General features: G+C 48.6%; 1 protein-coding gene across 1 annotated transcript in view; it reads left to right on the top strand.

The window, feature by feature from the left end:
• The window catches only part of NDST1 (N-deacetylase and N-sulfotransferase 1), a 67,567-nt gene extending 59,191 nt beyond the window's left edge, over positions 1-8,376 (top strand). The window contains 3 exon segments of the mRNA XM_038413796.2: positions 1,196-1,304; positions 4,450-4,552; positions 4,880-8,376. Coding sequence (XP_038269724.1) covers positions 1,196-1,304; positions 4,450-4,552; positions 4,880-4,895 — 228 coding nt within the window. The 3' untranslated portion in view covers positions 4,896-8,376.
• The last annotated feature ends 6,802 nt before the right edge of the window (positions 8,377-15,178 follow it).

Below are 15,178 nucleotides of genomic sequence, written 5' to 3'. Positions count from 1 at the left end.
GAATTCCTCCTGCAGCAGGGAGTTCTGTAGGTTGGGCACTCTTCATTGAGTGTGCCTTGTCCACAGCTGCATCAGTGCTGCTGGCGGGGGTGTTCTTGGAGTGGGACAGGAGGAGGGCCATCTGAGCGGTTAGTTCGCTCCTAGCTCACTGAGGGCTCTGACAGAGAGGACGAGCTGTGAATGGAGAATCAGCATCATGCTTGGTGCACTGATGTGACGTGTTTCACCTGCTGCATATTCAGCCACCGGCAGCTTTCGAGTGGCTTCTGTGGCCAGGCCAGTGATGAGGAAGTGGAGTCAGTTGGCAGGGGCGAGAAGGAAGGATTGTGTCTAGTGGTTAGGGTGATAGTCTGGGGCTGGAGAGCCTGGATTGAATTCTCTGCTCTGCCACAGATTGCCCCATGTGACCTTGAGCAAATCACTGTCTCTCTGTGCTTCAGTTCCCCATCTGTAACGAACGTGTGTGTGTGCTGGCGTGTATGTGTATATGGCAGAAGTAGCCCTGTCCACCCTGTCAGAGGTTGTTGAGGGTAAAGATGGTGGGTGCTCGGACACTGGGGGGCTATCGAGTACCTAAGGAGCAGATTGTAGCAGCCCAGTGTCCAGGACTTTTCAGCTTGATATGATAGAGGTCTATAAAAATCATGAGTGGGGTAGAGAACAGTGATTAAGGAAAACGTATTTACGTGTTCCCATAATATAAGAACTAGGGGCCACCACATGAAATAATGGACAGCAGGTTTAAAACAAATAAAGGAAGTTCTTCCTCACACAGCGCAGTCAACCTGTGGAACTCCTTGCCTGAGGAGGTTATGAAGGCTAGGATTATAACAGGGTTTAAAGAGAACTGGATAAATTCCTGGAGGTTAAGTCCATAATGGCTGTTAGCCAGGATGGGTAAGGAATGGTGTCCCTAGCTTCTGTTGTCAGAGGGGTGGAGATGGATGGCAGGAGCGAGATCACTTGATCTTTACCTATTAGGTTCACCCCCTCTGGAGCACCTGGTATTGGCCACTGTCGGTAGACAGGATACTGGGCTGGGATGGACCTTTGGTCGACCCAGTATGGCCATTCTTATGTTCTTATGTAAGGCACCTGTCTGTTCTCGGGGGCGGGGACAGATCCAGTTTGAAGCCAGCATGGAGCTGGTACCAGACTAGACCCCCCTCCCGCAGCTCTCCTTTGATTTTTGCAGATCCTTGTTCTGGATGGCAAGCTGCTCCGAACGGAACCAGCCAAAGTGATGGAAACAGTCCAGAAGTTCCTTGGTGTGACGAACTTCATAGATTACCATAAACCCTGGCGTGAGTTCTCTTCGTACCCTCCTCTTCCTCTTTCAGCTGGCGTGGTCCTCAGGGCTGCGGCCCCGTAATTCCAAGCGTTGGGCTTTCTCTCCCTTCCCCCCGTAGCAGGTTTACCTCAAGGGGATGTTCTGGTAATGCGGCAGTGAAGCGGATAAGCGCCATGGTAGAGAGGAATCTGGCCCCACTGACATCACAACAAAGCCGCCATTGATTTCAGTGCGGCAACATTTTGCCCCAGGACTCAAAGCCACATTTGCTTGGACCAGAACCGCACCTAGCCTCCTTCCCTGGGGCTTGGATGGGTTTTCTGAACACGGTTCCTGAGACACCAGTACTACAGCTTTGTGAGCTCCCTCCTGCAGGCCAGAAGCTTGCAGCAGAGGAAGGGAAGTCGACACCTTCCTTGCCAAGATGCTGGACATCCCTTTGCGCTTCTTATTTGTGACCCTGACAGAGGGTCTGTCATTCCGCTTGGCCAGTGCCGTATTTTGCCTTGCTGTATTTCTGGTGCTATGGAACCACTGTTGGCAAAGAACCATCTGTGACCATCCGGACCCATGCACGAGTTCTAGACACAGCTGCCTGCACCAGGGCCAGAAATGGGGTAGGGAGGTGGTTTGGTGGGTCATACTGAAGTTCCATCTGGCAACTTTTCTTGTCCTTTCATAGTAAGAAAGGGAGTGCTTGGTAGGATTGAGTTATTAGTGTCTTTTCCCTCCTCTGCAACTTAGAATCCACAGAATATTCCTCCCCAGCTTATGACAGCTTTTTTTAAAATATATTTTCTTAGGAGAGCCCTTCAGTAAGAGCTTAAGAAATTAAAACATGCCATTAAAACCATAAGTTACCATGGGCAGTGCTCCTGTAAAAATCTCTACTTAACCCCAGGCCTGGCTTGCTGTCTACACAGACTGCTGTGTCCTGTAAAGTGCTGTGAAACATTACAAACCAAAGTGCAGTGATGGTCTGCAAGAAGGATGAGGCATCCCCATGATGTTTGCCAGAAGCTGGGAATGGGCAACAGGGGATGGATCACTTGATGATTACCGGGTCTGTTCATTCCCTCTGGGGCACCTGGCACTGGCCACTGTCGGACGACAGGATACGGGGCTAGATGGACCTTTGGTCTGACCCAGTCTGGCTGTTCTTATGCCAGCATCTCACAGAATCCTAGAAATGTAGGGCTGGAAGGGATCTTGAGAGGTCATTTAGGCCAACCCCACACACTGAATCAGCGTACCTAGAGCATCTTTGGCAGGTGTTTGTTCAGCCTGTTCTTAGAAACCTCCAATGATGGAGATTCCACACCCTCCCTTGGTAACCTATTCTAGTACAGGTTTCAGAGTAGCAGCCGTGTTAGTCTGTATTCGCAAAAAGAAAAGGAGTACTTGTGGCACCTTAGAGACTAACAAATTTATTAGAGCATAAGCTTTCGTGAGCTACAGCTCACTTCATCGGATGCATTTGGTGGAAAAAAACAGAGGAGAGATTTATATACACACACACAGAGAACATGAAACAATGGGTTTATCATACACACTGTAAGGAGAGTGATCACTTAAGATAAGCCATCACCAACAGCAGGGGGGGGAAGGAGGAAAACCTTTCATGGTGACAAGCAGGTAGGCTAATTCAGCAAGTTAACAAGAATATCAGAGGAACAGTGGGGGGTGGGGTGGGAGGGAGAAATACCATGGGGAATAGTTTTACTTTGTGTAATGACTCATCCATTCCCAGTCTCTATTCAAGCCTAAGTTATTGTATCCAGTTGCAAATTAATTCCAATTCAGCAGTCTCTCGTTGGAGTCTGTTTTTGAAGCTTTTTTGTTGAAGTATAGCCACCTTAGGTCTGTGATCGAGTGACCAGAGAGATTGAAGTGTTCTCCAACTGGTTTTGAATGTTATAATTCTTGACGTCTGATTTGTGTCCATTCATTCTTTACGTAGAGACTGTCCCGTTTGGCCAATGTACATGGCAGAGGGGCATTGCTGGCACATGATGGCATATATCACATTGGTAGATAGCGCAGGTGAACGAGCCTCTGATAGTGTGAACTATCCTTATAGTTACAGGTTTCAGAGTAGCAGCCGTGTTAGTCTGTATTCGCAAAACAGAAAAGGAGTACTTGTGGCACCTTAGAGACTAACAAATTTATTAGAGCATAAGCTTTCGTGAGCTACAGCTCACTTCAAGTGAGCTGTAGCTCACGAAAGCTTATGCTCTTAATAATTTGTGAGTCTCTAAGGTGCCACAAGTACTCCTTTTCTTTTATCCTTATAGTTAGAAAGTTTTTATGAAATATCTAACCCAAATCTCCTTTGCTGCAAACTAAGCCGATTACTTCTCCATGTCCACTGAGATAGGACAAGAACAACATCCAACGTTTCTGTATAACTACCTTTACATCTTTGGAGACTGTTGTCATGTGCCCTTCAGCCTTCTCTTCTGAAGACCTAACATGCCAAATTCTTTCAACCTTTCCTCCTAGGTCAGGGTTCTAACCATCTACCATTTTTGTTGCACTCCTCTGGATTCTCTCCAGTTTGTCCACGTCTTCTTAAAGTGTGGTGCCCAGAATAGGACACTATATCCAGCTGAGGCCTCATTCGTACTGAATAGCGCAGGACAATTACCTTCCGTGTCTTACGTGTGAAACTCCTTTTAATACAGCCCGGAGTGACATCTGCCTTTTTTGCCGCAGTATCACACAGGTGACTCGTATTCAATTGTGACCCCACTGTCGCCCCCAGATCTTTTCAGCAGCACTGCTGCCTGGCTGGTTATTCCCCATTTTGTAGCTGTGCATTTGATTTTTTTTTTTTTTTTTTATCCTTCCTAACTATCGTACTTACACTTGTCTTTATTGAATTTCATCTTGTTGATTTGAGACCAGTTCTCCAATTTGTCACAGTCATTTTGAATTCTGATCCCGGCCTCCACAGTGCTTGCAGCCTCTCCCAGCTATGGTGTCATCTGCATATTCTATAAGCATGCTCTGCACTCATTATCCACAGTCGTCAATGAACACATTGACTAGTATCAGACCCATGTCCTGGAGAGCTGTCCATCCCTGAGGATCTTAGAACAAAGCTGTTCTGTGGGCATGTTTTGATAAATGTTACTGACTTCTCCCTCTTGTTGTAGGTTTGATCCAAAGAAAGGATTCTGGTGCCAACTGCTGGAGGGAGGGAAAACCAAGTGTTTGGGGAAAAGCAAAGGGAGAAAATACCCCGAGATGGATTCAGATGTGAGTATAGGAAACCTTGCATGATTGCCACTAAATGAGCCTTGCTTTTGCTGTTTTTGCAAATAGTTTCCCAGCTAACAGTAGAACATCTGTGTGTCTCAGCAGAACACAGGATGGGGGCGGGGCATGTACATCAGAGTGCACTAGAAAACTGCATTTACATGTGTGAGTCTGGTTTAGTAATTGAGCATGGAAGGGAGGGGTTGGTGGGTGGATAGTGAAAAGCTGGTCCGGTTCACATCCAAAGCGCTGGAGCACTCTAATGCAGCTCCTGGCACATGCTAACGATTACCATTATTGATGATCTCTGTCCTCTTTCTGTTGCAGTCTCGAGCCTTCCTGAGGGATTATTACCGGGACCACAATATAGAGCTTTCCAAGCTGCTGTACAAAATGGGTCAGACGCTGCCAACCTGGCTGCGGGAGGAACTCCAGAATGCTAGGTAGCTGCTGCTATCCTCGCCTTACTGAGCAATAGTGACGCGAGCCCATGAAGAAGATCCCAAATCTAACACCGAGCCAAACAGACAGGAGCGGTAGGGAAAAGCCACCAGGGAAAAGCATTCTGAGCAATATTCGGCCAAGGTCTTTGAGCGAGAACCCATGTGGTCATCAGTGTGGCGTACGGGAGTAAACTGTCTTTCTGAGGTCCCTTAAAGTGCGTGACTGCCTGACTCTGCAGACCCAGTGCAGATTCCCCAAGAGCTGTTGTCTTCTGAGGTTCCTGTCACTTCCTGGGTTGTGATGTCACTTTCCTGATGAGGTGGGATTTCCCGAAGATTCCCTGCTTCTCCACACCTGGATGGGACTAATTTCTCCATGTCTAGATAGTATTACAGCAACTCTGAGTCTCTCCTCATCAGATACTGAGACGCTGAGCACCCTTCCAAGATGTGAACAACTCTTTGCAAAGCTAGCTTGGAGAACAGGAGCACAATGGGCTGTTTGAGGTCAGAGGCACAAAGGGGCCGGCTAGAAGCAACCGGCCCAAGTCTGCAATTAAGTTTCAAACAAGCAAAGTGAGAACGCATAAAGGAATGGAGTGCCCTGGGTTCCTGCAAGACCTAGCGCTAAACGCTTGAAGAGGTCTCTGGGTTTTTTAAAGAAGACTTAAGACTTGGCAATATTTAGTTTGTCACCAATGAATTTGCCCTCCCCCAAGCCTTTATTTTATTGTATTTTATTTTGTTGAAGGGTGGGAGCTTGACAGATGACTATCTGTCCCATCATGGCAAGAGAAACTGAACTGAGAACTGGTTCCAGAGTGGTTACGAAGTTAAAATATGTACCCTGCCCCCTTCCCGTGTTGCAACGGTTTTATATACGTGGGTGTTTTCTGTGGTAAAAGACTGAGGTTGTCCAGTAGCCTCGTCACTGGAACGTGCTTGATATACAAGCCACCTGCTCAGAAGGGGGAAGACATCAGGCAGGGCAGTCATTGGACTAACAGCAAGCCGAAAGGATCTGAGCACGTCCTCTTGGATACTAAAAGCTAAAGTATTTTAATAATTTTGTTCTGTTTTTCTGGTGCCACAAGTTTGTATCTGAGATACTAGGGTTTATTTTGTCCTCATTCACTGTTACGCATGAAGGTGGCAGCCGGTGCGGTTGGCTGGTCTATCTACTGACCAGTGATGGACAATTCTTTTTCTAATGACGGGATAAGTACCTTGCTGCTCCATCTCTGTCTCTCTCTCAGTTCTATGCACTGCCAGTGTTTCAGTGTTGAGGTTTCCTGCGAGTTGCTGTCCCGGTGTGGGCGGGGCCGGTAGCCATGCTAACGAAGAGCTGTGGCCATTGGTTCCTTGGCGAAGGTCCTGGATCCCTAAGCAGGCTGACGATGTATATCGCTCACTTAGGAGCGAAGGTGGCCCAGGGTCAGGGAAGACCCAGTTGGAAGGCTGAGAACCCCAAAAGAAGTGATCTGACAGTGCTGTTGACTGAATGAGCCGCTTGCATGGTGGGCCAGGAGAGCCTGGGTGTAGTAGTTCGGGGAGGAAGAGTGGGATGGGGCGAGTTCTTTTATCTCGCTGCTCCACAGATGTTTGGAAAAGAGAACTGGGAAGCCTAGGCTGGGGAAGGGGCTTCCAACAAGGAATGAGGAGAGGAGACAGTAGAAGACGACATGAATGCCAGTGTCTCATGGAGCAGGTTCCAAGGGTTTGTGCAGGGTTCTGGGACCCAGTACTCTTGGGAGCTGAGAATCACCTAAGATTAATTCATCGGGTATCTCCCCAACTGCATGTCACTGCATTAGCACATGAGTTCGTTCACATGGAAGGGGGCCCAGCAAGGAGATTGGGTGGGAAGGGAAAAGCAAGGAGGGTTTCCCCCATAGGCATTCAGGCATCCCCCGTGCCAGTCACTGAGTTCCATGTCATCTTCCTCTCATGGTGCCATGCTGAAATGGTGGGGAGTGAGAGATCTACATAGACCTAGTCCCTGGGGCGTGCTAATGGTCTTGCGTTGTCCTCTGCACCAGCTAGGCTCTGATTCTGTGAGTCTGCCCCGTCCTGGGACAGCCCCCTTCTCCGGAGGCACATTCCTAGTGCTGTTTAAAACAGCAGTGCCACGGGTCCCCTCTGGCACTTGCAGTAACACGAAAGCTTCCTCCTCTCCTCAGACACTCACCTCCCCCGAGAGCAGTCGGGGGGGCCTCCCTTTGCAGCCCTGTTCAATGACGGTATTCTACATATGCAGTGTTTGTTGCAGCTGTGTCAGTCCCTGGATATTAGAGAGACAAAGTGGGGGAGGAGATATCTTTTTTTTCTTCTGTGGATGAGAGAAACCAGCTTTGAGCTTACACACACTGCCCTTGTCTCAGTATTATACGTGGCCTTTTCTTTGCACCAAGCCGCCTTCCGGCCGCTGTTAAGCAGCACTGGGTACGTCTGCACTGGAGCTGAAGGTGTCGTTTCCGGCTCGGGCAGATGTTGAGCTAGAACCAGAAGTGGCAGGGTGGGCTGAGTCCGATCGCACCCAGGCCCTAGGGCCGTCCTCAGGCTGCCGAGCTCCTGCAGCTTCTCTTTTTAGAGTGCTAGGAGCGCTCGTGCGGGTACGTCTAGTTGGGCTGAAAATTACACCTCAACTCCAGGGTAGACCTACCCTTTGAATAACCAGAGTAGGAGCCGTGAGCAGGCCAGGGTCGGCTCGTTCCCTCTAGTTTTGGGGGGAAGGTGTTAGTGAAATGCAGCGTGATTCTTGCAGTTTCCACCCCCACTCCCTGGAGCCAGGCTGTGGAGAAGCAGAATGTTCTCCTGCTCCATGGTTTGTTGCAGTTACAGCAGAAGAGTCCAGGACATCTTCTCTTCTCTTCTCTTCTCTTCTGGCTTCTCCTTGCTGCAGGGCTGGGCGTTGAGTTTGAGGCTAGCAGACTGCTCTCTCTCATTGAGTGCGGTAAGAAGGAGCGAGTGAAACAGGCCCTTACGCACAGCAGCCGGCGAGGCCGGTTTATCGCCCCGTCCTGTGCGTGTGGATTAGTGTGCATACTGTGCCATGGCTCGGGGAGCGTTGATCCCAACGAATGGTATGCTGGAGTTTTCAGTATACCCATGATGACACCAACAGTGTCGCTGCCATCTTGGATTTTTGCCTTTCCCGCTCAAACAGGCGTCTTAAGGTGCGAGCAAATGCTTCCACGGTGGCCGTGTGGGTGAGAAGGGGACTCACTTCGTGGGGACGCGAGTCTGAAACGGCAGTCAGGGCTGGTGCCTGGGAGGTGCTTTGTGGCCCTGCCAGGTGAGTGTTTAATCACTAGTGCTATGGGTTGGTCTAAGCGTCTGCATGTGCACGCGCGCGCTCTCTCTTACACACACACACACACAACACACACACACACACACCACCACACACACACACACACACCTCTCTCTCTCTCCTCTCTCCTCTCTCTCTCTCTCTCTCTCTAATCTCTGTTGAGAGTGCTGGACTCACATGCTTGCACATTGCAGCCATGTGAGAGCTCCCTGCTCTAAGGGTCTCTTCTCCTCCTTGATGTGCATGTGCAGTGCCCACAATGTGTAGTATAGCCCCCTTGGGCCGTGGGGTTTAACAATGAGACCCTTTCCCATTGCCTTCTGCCAAGATAACAGCTAGCTCCAGCAACTGGCTCTGTAGTGCTGATCTGCCGGCTCGTTGCTGCCCTGCCACATGTGGACAAACATCAGGCTATGCAGAGACAGAGAGTGCCTGACACACCCTACAACTGCCCAGTCCTACCTAGTCTCCTTTAGTCACCGTTCGGCCAGCCCCCAACACAGGCTCGTATAAAGAACAACCTGCAGCTTCTGCCCCCCTCTGATTCATTCCGCGACGCTGCAGTCTCTGGTTGGGAGCAACCACGGCATCAACCTTCCCAGGTGGAACGGAGCAGGGTAGGAGTGGGCCGGCTGGAAGCAGGGAAGCAGCCCTCACAGCCAGATGAGCCCACGCTCCTTTTGGCACCTAGGCAGCTCCTATCACTGCTGTCTGCAGAAGCCAGGGGAGAACTGGACTCTCCGACCCCTTGGTGATTGGCAGCGGCAGGAAGGAAAAGGCAGCAAAAAAGCACTCCATGCAAAATCTCGGCCTTTCAAGAGGGAGGAAGGCTCACTCCCATGGTGTCTGTAAATCCAGGATCCCACAATAGGGCCTCAGTTTCCCACCTGCATGCCCAGGCCCATTGTCCTTAGAGGGATCTTGCGAGGCTAGAAAGGATGAACGTAAAGTGCTTTCTCCAGCCACTGATGCAAGTCTGTCCTGGTTGTGTCGGGTGTCTTGGGCTCAGCTTAGCTCACGGGGAAGTGTGTCTGAGCGCTCCTACCCACCAGCCCTCGCGCAGCCAATGGGCGGAGGTGGGTACCCTAGGAACGAACCACCTAGCCGGGTGCGTATTGACAAAAGCCTCCATTGGAGTGGTCCCTAAGTGCTGCCGTGGCTTTGCCTGCACTTTACGAGAGGGAATAGTACCTGCCACGCCTGCTCTGTCGATCACTAGCGCGGTCGCTGGGCAGTGCTGCAGAGCGAGTGGGAGAGAGATTCCCAATAGCTGGGCTTTTTTAAACCGTTCTTTTACCTTTTGTTATTGACAAAAGAGGGAGCCCCCTGTGGGTTCCCGTTTTTATTTTTGCATGAAATTCTGTATAATTTCCCCCGGGGTGGAAGGTGGGAGAAGTCGGTATTTCCTGGGGGGGGCAGGTGCGGGAGGATGAGGGGGGGATTTCAGAGTTGTCTTTGCCCCTCCTTTCAATCTTGTTGAACCCAGCCGTTTTGGGTGGTATTCAGTCTTTCTCACTAATAATGTACGGTCCTGTTGAACTAACTGCTAATAACTGGGGCTCTGTTTGTAGTCACTTGCCTTGCCTCTGCTTTTGAACAATATCTTGAAAGAAAACAGAATGTCAGGGTTAGAGAGATCGGCTTGCTCCCTAAGGGGTTCATCCTACAGCTTTGTCAATGCATGTGCTGTACTGCTTGAATGTTCCCGGATAGTTCAACCCTCCCAGCCTGGCCACAGCTACTTGGTATAAAGGTATGGGAAGGAAAGTCAGCCGTCCTGGTCTCAGGTACCTGTAGAGTGGTATACCTGTGCCCACATGAGGGATGGGACAAGTATAACTACTGGTAAAAATCACCCCCTCACTCACATAGTTACACAGCTACCTAAACTGCACAGACCAGGCCTCCGTGCAGCCGTATCTGAGCTGGAAGGTGGTTCTCAGCTCATATAGACAGACGCACCTGCGCTAGCTTGAGACGGGCTAGCAAGGGCAGCGGCTCAGCGAGCCACCCCAGTACACACCCAAGGGTCCAGGCAGGTACATACCTGATAGATCTGCCCCTGATCCGCTGTTCTTGGTAGTGTGTTAGCTCGAGGAGAGCTGGGATAATCGCGCCTCCCGTTTGAATGCAGACGTTCCCTTCGTGAACTGGGAGTACAAGTGCCATGGCTTTTTAATGCAAACTTGTTCTTGGACTTCCTTTCAGTGGGATTTGTGCTGCCTGGCACACTGGGCTTCTCCACGCACACACCTTGGTACCCTATACACATTCCATTCACGCTTCTGTTGGGGCATCGGTGCTCGCAGCTTGGGAAAGTCCCTGTTCAGGTCCATGCTGCTGCAAGTACCAGCAGGGTAAAGTAAAAAAGAAAAACACATTAGCTTTTGGGTGGTTTGGTTAATAGATTTTCAAGTCCCAAGTCAATGAGAGGGAAGTACATAACACTGAAACTCACTGCAGAGATTTGGTGCTAGATTGGGTCCGTGTGGTTAATGCCCAGTTTGCAGGCAAATGGTCACAGCTGAGAAGAAAAGAGGTTAGATATGTTGTGCGGTTTACTCTTGGTTTTCAGATGTTTTCTCTCTCTCCCTCCCTTTGAAATAACCTGTTCTGTTACACAAAACTGAAGGCCATGAAGCTCAGATCTGGTATTTTGCAAGCCCTAATTGAAGCAATCAGTTTGGTTTTCTGGTGCCATGGTCCTATCACAAGCCAGGGTTTCAAGTAGTCCTGATTCCTGATCCCAGCTGTGGTATAAGTACAGGCCCCAATGCCTGATTAGAGTCATTTTGCATCCTATTGGTAAGGGCCTAATTGAATAAGTTTAAATCACAAGGTTTCAGTGTTTCGGAGGCTGCATTCAACGTTCTAAGCTCCCTGTCTGTGAATTGCCGACACCACCTCATTTGTGCACGCTGAGTGTTGCACAACCATAAAGGTGATGCGGCCACTTCTTGAATAGCAATCAGCCATCTTCTGGAAAACGGTGCCGACGGTCCTCCCAGACAACCGGAGATGACTGTCACTGAAAGACTGAAATGTTTTTCTCTCTCCATGTATTTGACAGCACTGTGTATCAAACTTGTGCAGATTACTGCTCCCCAGCTAGTCTCTTCCCCTTTTCTTTGTGGATGGCTCTCATGAAGAAGAGAAACAGAGCAGAATGAGATCATAAAACCCCAATAATTGGCAAGGAGACTCAGGCACAGAACCAGAAATGACTTCTAATTTAACTCCATTTAATTTTAACTAGGTTTCCAGTTAGTGGGCCCCTTTTAAAATAAGCCCCAAGTAATAAACATGGGAGACCCAAAGCTTGGAAGATTTTGCCTTCCAAACCTGACTGATCCAGCCCCCAAGTTCCTAGCTGGGGAAGCCTGGATTTAACGGGTTGCAATAAGATGGGGGTGTACAGTAAATCTGGGATCCCAGTGGGCTAGTGTTAGGCTACTGCACATCCTGCTAGCTCAGTGTCCTGGCAACAGCAGGGATAGACCTGGGATTCTGCTCTGCAATTTGCGCATCCCTGCCACTCCATCCACGAGGGAAATCGGGTAGTGAATAGGGCTTCTGGCCCACACAGCACCAGGGGGACATGCACAATCCCCGTTATTATTGCATCATCACGATAAACAGTGGGATCACAGGGGCGGGGGGGGGGGGGAGCTAGCTCAAATTGAAACACCTGCTCTAGCTAGACATGCCTGTTCCTATTTCTACTGTGTTAGTGCCCTCAGGCCCCGTGGACAATACTAGGTGCTGTAACAACACCTATTCCTGCCACCAAGAGCCTGCAGTGTAACAGTATTTAAGAGATCCCTTTTACAGTGATTGCGTTACACCTGGGATTGTATATGGCAGCAAACTGACTTTGTGTTAAAGACACAGCAACTGATTCTTACCTGTCCTTGGGGTGGTTTCAGCCCAAGTTTCTCTGGAACAGTAAACCAGGAAAGTCTCTTAATTCTTTTACTGTGCATGTTCCAGGCAGATGACTTCCTTTTTGTTATTTCCCCTTCTCTTTTTATGGTGCTGCTGTGATACCATTGTCACCGGCATATCATTTTAACTAGTTTTCTGTTGCTTGAGTTGATTGCTGATTAAATTGAGGTTCTTCACACATTTGCATAGGCCAGCAAGGAACCCTCCCCTGTGTATGTCTGCCCCAGACTACAACTTCCTGCTCTTCTCCCTGAGGCTCAGATCACGTCTGATCAAATCTGGGGCATGTCCATGCTAGCCTTTACCAACACGAGAGGTAAATGTGGCACCTTAGAGACTAACAAATTATTAGAGCATAAGCTTTCGTAGCTCACGAAAGCTTATGCTCTAATAAATTTGTTAGTCTCTAAGGTGCCACAAGTACTCCTTTTCTTTTACGAGAGGTAAAGTCCAGAGAAGATAGGCCCTGGATCTCTAGCAGGTTGTCTTCCACCTGAATAATAAGCTTTTCTGGATAGCCATGGCAGGTCAGGGAGGGAGAGCTATACACAGCCATGAACTAAGGTCTTCATCCAGCCAAGAACAGCCTAGCTGCAGGGCCTGCTGGCTGGGTACTCTGTTGTTGTCTTGCCATGTGCCACAGGGTCCAGGAACTTGGCATGTGGTGACCCCAGGGGGTGAGATGTTCCTTCCTATATGGCAGTACCCTTGTGTCCCTAAGGATCCTGTGAAATGCGAAGGGGGAGTGATCCCAGACCAGTGTCTTCCCCGCCATGCAGTGATGGAACTTGTTCACAAGATGGCAGCATCCACCCAGCACAAGCTCTAACCCTGGGTAGGTTTCAGAGTAGCAGCCCTGTTAGTCTGTATTCGCAAAAAGAAAAGGAGGACTCGTGGCACCTTAGAGACTAACAAATTATTTGAGCATAAGCTTTCGTGAGCTACAGCTCACTTCATCAGATGCATGATCATCCGAGCATCCCCCACTGTATTTTCCACGCATGCAATCCACTGAAGTGAGCTGTAGCTCACTTTTTACTCGAAAGCTTATGCTCAATAAATTTGTTAGTCTCTAAGGTGCCACAAGTCCTCCTTTTCTTTTATCCCTGGGTAGTGCTTGAGGACAAGTTCCTGCTGTGAGCAGCTAGGCGTCAGTTGTTCCTGTCTCTCCCCGCAAATAGTTGGAGGGACGAGACGATTCTGCCTCTTCCTTTCTTGAAACGTTAGGGAGAACTTGTGGATTCTCTTTCTCCAACCCATTGTTCGAGGCGGCAGTGCAGACCTGGCACTGCCCGACGCCATCACAGCTGGCCCTGCCAGCTACTTGGTACTGGCTTTGCAATGCACCTCGAGCCCCACTAGCCACTGATGCATTTCCCCAGGCCTGGTTCTGCATCCACGGAACTAATGCACCATCCCCTGCTGCTCTAGCCAAGGAACCCAGCACCTGACTTGCACCATCCTAGCTGGGGTAGTCCTGAGTGCAGAGCTCCAGCCGTACAGGAGAACAGGTTCTGGTTCTTTGGCTTGAGTGTTATACAGGACAATGAATGAGATGAAACCAGATATTATAGGGATAACAGAACATGGTGGAATAGTAGTCATGACTGGACTACAGGTATTGAAGGGTATGTGCTGTTTAGGAAAGACAGAACAAAGGTAAAGGGGGTGGAGTAGCATTGTATATCAACGATGAGTTAGAATGTAAAGAAATAAGAACGATGCATGGATAAGACAGAGTCTGTCTGGGCAAAAATTACATTGGGGAAGAAAACTAGTAAAGCCTCTCCTACGATAGTGCTTGGGGTGTGCTATAGACCTCCGGGATCTAATTTGGATATGGATAGAGCCCTTTTTAATGTCTTTAATAAAGTAAATACTAATGGAAACTGCGTGATCATGGGAGACTTTAACTTCCCAGATATAGACTGGAGGACCAGTGCTAGTAATAATATAGGGCTCAGATTTTCCTAGATGCGATAGCTGATGGATTCCTTCATCAAGTAGTTGCTGAACCTACTAGAGGGGATGCCATTTTAGATTTAATTTTGGGTGAGTAGCGAGGACCTCATAGAAGAAATGTTGTAGGGGACAATCTTGGCTCAAGTGATCATGAGCTAATTCAGTTCAAACTAAATGGAAGGATTAACAAAAATAAATCTGCAACTAGGGTTTTGATTTCAAAAGGGCTGACTTTCAAAAATTAAGGGCAATTAGTTAGGGAAGTGGATTGGACTGAAGAATTTATGGATCTAAAGGTAGTTGAGGCCTGGATTACTTTAAATCAAAACTGCAGAAGCTATCGGAAGCCTGTATCCCAAGAAAGGGGAAAAAATTCATAGGAAGGAGTTGTAGACCAAGCTGGATGAGCAAGCATCTTAGAGAGGTGATTATGAAGAAGCAGAAAGCATACAGGGAGTGGAAGATGGGAGGGATCAGCAAGGAAAGCTACCTAATTGAGGTCAGAAGATGTAGGGATAAAGTCAGAGAGGCTAAAAGTCGAGTAGAGTTGGACCTTGCAAAGGGAATTAAAACCATAGTAAAAGGTTCTATAGCCATATAAATAAGAAGAAAACTAAGAAGGAAGAAGTGGGGCCGCTTAACACGGAGGATGGAGCGGAGGTTAAAGATAATCTAGGCATGGCCCAATATCTAAACAAATACTTTGCCTCAGTCTTTAATAAGGCTAAAGAGGATCTTGGGGATAATGGTAGCATGACAAATGGGAAGGAGGATATAGAGGTAGATATTACCATATCAGAGGTAGAAGCGAAACTGAAACAGCTTAATGGGACTAAATCGGGGGGCCCAGATAATCTTCATCCAAGAATATTAAAGGACTTGCACCTGAAATTGCAAGCCCATTAGCAAGAATTTTTAATGAATCTGTAAACTCAGGAATAGTACCGAATGATTGGAGAATTG

This window comes from Dermochelys coriacea, chromosome 8 (genome assembly GCF_009764565.3).
Source record: "Dermochelys coriacea isolate rDerCor1 chromosome 8, rDerCor1.pri.v4, whole genome shotgun sequence".
NCBI lineage: Eukaryota > Metazoa > Chordata > Testudines > Dermochelyidae > Dermochelys > Dermochelys coriacea.
This window is presented reverse-complemented; position numbering and strand designations above follow the sequence as displayed.